At 36.9% G+C, this 5,894-nt stretch overlaps 1 protein-coding gene across 1 annotated transcript in view; it reads left to right on the top strand.

Moving 5' to 3' along the window:
• LOC111148283 (adaptor related protein complex 3 beta 1 subunit) overlaps nucleotides 1-5,894 on the top strand; it is a 278,207-nt gene that overhangs the window by 255,403 nt on the left and 16,910 nt on the right. Inside the window, exon 25 of the mRNA XM_022504764.1 lies at nucleotides 4,785-4,882. Coding sequence (XP_022360472.1) covers nucleotides 4,785-4,882 — 98 coding nt within the window. The remainder of the gene's footprint in view (nucleotides 1-4,784; nucleotides 4,883-5,894) is intronic.

Below are 5,894 nucleotides of genomic sequence, written 5' to 3'. Positions count from 1 at the left end.
CAGGTCATGATCCCAGCGTCCTGGGATCGAGTCCCACATCGGGCTCCTTGCTCATCAGGGAGCCTGCTTCTCCCTCTGCCTCTGCCTGCCATTCTGTCTGCCTGTGCTTGCTCTCTCTCCCTCTCTCTCTCTGACAAATAAATAAATAAAATCTTAAAAAAAAAAAAAAACTATGGAGGACATTCTAGACCACTAATATAAATGAACACTAATAAAAATATAAATGAAAGTAAAGTTTCCTCAAAATAAAGAGGGAGCATTCCACCAAACTGGCTTATGAAGTATGTTAAATGTTAATTATATTAGTTAGATTTTGCATTCACTTGTGTGTAACAGAAACCCAAATGAGAGTTTCTTAACCAAATGGGGTTTATTATTCTACTAGTACAAGAACAGAGGTCAGCAGTTAGAGATGCTCAAGTAGCCACACAATGCCTCCTGGGTCTTTCCAGTGGGTTGTTTTTTGTCTGTTTGTTTTTTGTTGTTGGTTGGTTTGTTTTCCCCCTATATGCTTATTTCATTAGCATGTTCCTGCCAGTCCTCACAGTTACAATATGGCTGCTCTACTCTCAGGCTTCTATCTGCATTCCAGACTAAAAAAAAGGAGGAAACAAAGTGACATGGAGGGGAACCATGTCTATGTTAGAAAAGCCAAACTTTCTCAGAAATCTCCCCAGACTTCTGTTTATGTTTCATTGGTTGTAACTGGGTTACTTGATCACTCCTAGTCACGAGAGAGGCTAAGAGATACAGTGTTTCAGGGGAACACATTGTCTACCTGAACAAAGTCAAAGTTATGTCAGGTAGTATCAACAAGTAGTATCTGCTGAATAAGCAGCAAATAGTATCTGCTAAAACAGTGTTCCAGCTTTATTTACATTTGCCACATAAGACCTGTTTTGGATGAACTTCTTTTCATAGTTTTTCATACATTTCATACATAACATTAACCATTTTACCAGCTACAGAAAATAAAATATCATTAGCCAAAAGCAACAGAACCAAAGCATACCTAGTCAAGTTGAGTCATATATATATTGCAGATTGCTATGGGAAAATTTCAGGATCACTTTTTCCCTCCAAAATTAAACCTGCTGCTTACCAACCTAGATTTTCATATATGCTTTAGAAGGCAAATGTTTCCCTTCTTTCCTTGTTCTCCCACCCTCCTCCCCTCTGGAAACCAGAGCTGTACAGCTACGTGTCTGTGTGCATGTGTGTGTGTGTACACGTGTGTGTTTAAGATTTTATTTATTTATTTGAGAGAGACAGAAATCGAGAGATCATGAGCAGCGTTGTGGGGAGGAGGCAGGGCAAGAGGAAGAAGCAGACTCCCTGCTGAGTAGGGAGCCCAGAGGACCCTGGGATCATGACTTGAGCTGAAGACAGACGTTTAACTGACTGAGCCACCCAAGAGCCCCTATACAGCTACCTTTAATCAATAGCACAAATGGTATCCTTCAGGACTGTTGGAAAGGAATCATTTCATCTGTAATTAAAAAGAAAATACAGGTAATGATAGTGTAATATAATTTCACCCAGTGGTCACATTTTAATTGTATTCCTCTATTAGTGAAATATTTCTACCATGTCCTCCCTACATGTATAAATATATTTTTATATATTATATATGCCATATATCTCATATATATTATATATTTATATATATTATATATAAATGATATATATATAAATTTTATTTGTGTGTGTGTGTCCCTATCCATTTACTCCATCAGCCTTTAATTATTTCTTCCAATATGACTTAGCTTTCCACTATATCAGGTGTGGTCTCATCCATCACCATATCTGTCCCTTTTAATTCTAAAATACCCCAATTTACCCTATTCTCAGTGCTGCCCACCCTAGGAGTGCAGCCCTATATAGCAGAGTAAAAAAAGTAGATCTAAAGCAGCATCATATAGCAGATTCTGGAGTAGGATAGACCTGAGTTCAGATCCCAGTACTGCCACTTGCTAGCTGTGTCACCTTGGATGTGGTATTTAACTTCTCATCAATAAGTTGGGAGGTAACAGAGGCTGCCTCTTAGGATCATTGTTAAGAATTACTAAAGTAAAACACACAATGTAAAAACCCCTGCCTAAACTATTAAATTAGATTCCTAACTAATCTACTGCTTTGGGTTTCTCCTCTCCTGCATCTTACATGCTGCCACTAGAGTTTCTGAAATACAATAGGATCATTTATTTAATAACAATGTGAAAAGTCTCTGGTAGTTTTCCTTGTTTGTTAAAGAAACATTGAAACACTTTTGTCTTAGTTATATGCATGAAGTAATCATACACTTGGTCATACACATCAGGACATGTTAGAGAGTGAAGGGAGACATTAACTGAACAGGATTTCATGACAACAACCACAAACTGAGACTGCCCTGCGAAAAGAAGGGTGAAGGGTCACAAATGAAGATGGTATTCTTTACAGAGTGCTCCCAGCCTCATCTGCTAACATACCACCCTGCTCACCATTCCCAAAATAGAGGTCTAGAATACCTGGAATGCCCCTCTCCATCCTGTTGGAAGCTCATCTCTACCTCACTGCAGAATTAATCAATCCCTCTTCTGCGGACTATAATACTCTCCACATATCTCTAATGTAGCATTTACCATGTTATAAACCTAATTGAACTCTTCCTCTCTCACTGACTTTTAAACCTTTAGGGTCAGTCTCACTTGTCTTTAAATCTATCCCCAGGTACTTGCAAAGTACATGGGATTTGGTTTGTATTCAGTAAATGTATATTGAATTAATAAATAAATTGGATTTGTGGGTTTGCCTTTGACAGTCCACAGGTGAATGATTCAAAACATACATACATTTATTTATTTATGTATGTATGTATGTATGTATGTATGTATGTATGTATGTATGTATGTTTGGCTGGTCTTTGCCTTGTTCCGTCAAAAAATAAAAGGTAGGGGTGCCTGGGTGGCTCAGTGAGTTAAGGCCTCTGCCTTCAGCTCAGGTCATGATCTCAGGGTCCTGGGATCGAGTCCCGCATCAGGCTGTCTGCTTGGTGGGGAGCCTGCTTCCCCCTCTCTCTCTGCCTGCTTCTCTGCCTGCTTGTGATCTCTCTCTCTCTGTCAAATAAATAAAATCTTAAATGAGTAAATAAAAGGCAGCTTATAAAAATACATTCTATATAGCATAAATACGGATTTTATTTTTTTCTTTTCATAAAGGTTTTTTTAACCTCATGTTTGTTATTTTTTTTATCCACAGTCCCCATCTCCCTGTCCACCTTCCCACTGACCATGGAATGCAGTTCTAACATGAAAGTAGAAGTACTTTTGGGGATAGAATCTTTCCTGATAAAAAGGAATAATTGTGGTTGGCTCACTTATTCACTACTCTTCCATTATCACTGTATCTTCTTCAACGGAATGTAAAAGTGCTACCTAGAGATGAGGCAGCCATCTGGCAATCATGAGAATGAAAACCAACACACTAGGGAGCTGGACTTGAAAGCTAGAGAAACCTGGGTCCCCAGTAGCATCTTTAAGCCACTGAATCAGCCTTTGGTAACTCCAGGATTTGTTGTATACTAAACAATAAGTGTCTTAGTCTTAGTTGGATTTTCTGCTTATTTGCGGCCAAACGTATTCCTCACTGATACACTCATCAACTTAACTTGAAATATGTAACCTGGGGCGGCTCAGTGGGTTAAAGCTTCTGCCTTCAGCTCAGGTCGTGATCCCAGAGTCCTGAGATCGAGCCCCGCATCGGGCTCTCTGCTCAGTGGGGAGCCTGCTTCCCCTTCTCTCTCTGCCTGCCTCTCTGCCTAGTTGTGATCTCTCTCTGTCAAATAAATAAATAAAATCTTTAAAAAAAAAAAAGAAAGAAATATGTAACCTAAAAAAATTTTAAAGAAAGTTTAATAATTTTTTAGAGATTAGTATCTGTCCTAAAATTAAAATCAGTGTACTCAGTATTATTATTCTATCTGATATGGGTAGAAAGTTGCCTTTCCTAAATCCTTCATATCCTGTCATTTGAAATAATAACTTTTACCACATGTTGATCAATAATGCTAATGAAAAACACTACTAAAAAATGAGAGTTTTTGTTTTAAAACAAGTTTGCAGGTGAGGTATTGCTTTATTAGCGTATATCTAAGCACAGTATGGTCACTACATTTTATTTTCTACATTTATTTTTACTAAAAACTAATTTTTTTTAAGATTTTATTTATTTGACAGAGAGCACAAGCAGGAGGAGCAGTAGAGGGAGAAGCAGACTCCCCGCTGAGCAGAGAGCCTGACACGGGGCTTGATCTCAGGACCCTGGCATCAAGACCTGAGCCAAAGGCAGACACTTAACTCTGAGCCACCCAGGCACCCCTAAAAACTAATATTTTTAAATGGAGATCTTAACATCTAAGACTACAGCACTCCATTTTCTACACTTTAAACATACACAGTAAAGAGAAAATACTACTTCTTTCTAAGCTGCATGAAGCATTCCTTTGGTAGTAACGGGTATGTGTAGCCTTGATGCTTATCTATTTTTAAAAGTTCTACATCATCAAGTGGTATTATTTACTATAACTACATATTTCTTTAAAAAATTGTCTTCCAATTGACATAACAGATGTATTTCTCAGCAAATAGTGTTGAAAAATTTTTCAAGTCTTTTTAGCTGTGCTATAGTTAAGCCAAGATCTTATACTATATATGCTGACATATGCTTTAATTACATTTAACTGCATAGTATTAAAGAGAATGTTTTTTAAGGATTTTGTCAGCTTTGATATGTTTTTCTCTTAGTACCAAGGACGATTGCTTCAATGTTAATATTCAGCCACCTGTTGGAGAGCTGCTTTTACCTGTGGCCATGTCAGAGAAAGATTTTAAGAAAGAGCAAGGTGAGAGATTACTACAATTTACTAGAAATTGACATCCCAAATGATATGTGCTCATTCCTCTGTCTGGTCTCTATAATAAAGTACCATATATACATAGCCATTAACAGATGTCCGTGAATAATCTTCCAGTTTTTGCTAATTCTTTACTTCTATAAAATAACCTTAAAAGTATGTGTTTGTCTACATTCCTAGCATACTTGAAAATTGATTAATATGTCTTTAAAATAATAAATTGATTAACTTTTCACTTCTGGGAGTTGTGGGTTTGTCAACCTAATGAACTCATGTGTTTTGTATTAGTGAAAATGTGAGGGATTTGAGACTTACCAAAGTTCTACCACTATAAATATTGTGTCTCTGTATTTTCTTTTACTGTAGAACTGTTTTTCATGTCCTACTAATGTATTTCTCCCTGTACACCTTAGGGTGCCTCATCCTTCAAGAAAAGTCCTAATTTTAACATCAAAATACTTCCATTTTCTTTTGACCTAATTCTATAGTAGGGAAATGCTGTGTTGCCCGGATGTATCAGAGCTGAAATATTTTAAAATATGCACCTAAAAAAATATTTTCAGTAGAATGGAAGTATTAATATGTTGTGCTTGCCCAAGAGTGCAGCATACCTACTAATAAAAATAAATTTTATTTTCTTATATGAATAAGGGGAAGTTACTGTGACTTGGTGTGTTTAATTAAAGATTATATAAAACTAGGGCATATTTAAATGGAATAGTCAATAATTTTTTAAAGTTTATGTGAAGGTAAGCTATTTTTCTCTCTAAAGGGGTTATCATACAAAGATTCCTTCATCTTGGTGTTCGTTGAATCCTATCTGTCATGCTTCCAGAAAGTACTGGGCACATACAAATACCTATACCTAAGGAGAAACACATGCTTCTTGGCACTCCATCATTATAGTGCCAAAGACCTTTTTTTCTTTTTTTTTCCTTTTGCTATAAGCCATTGCAGTCTACAGTGTTCCAAAGACCTGTTGTAGAAGAATCTCACAAAG

This window comes from Enhydra lutris, unplaced genomic scaffold, assembly GCF_002288905.1.
Source record: "Enhydra lutris kenyoni isolate GAN:26980312 unplaced genomic scaffold, ASM228890v2 scaffoldscaffold19, whole genome shotgun sequence".
Classification (NCBI taxonomy): Eukaryota; Metazoa; Chordata; class Mammalia; order Carnivora; family Mustelidae; genus Enhydra; species Enhydra lutris.
The sequence above is the reverse complement of the archived record's forward strand: the minus strand, read 5'-3'. Positions and strand labels throughout refer to the sequence as shown.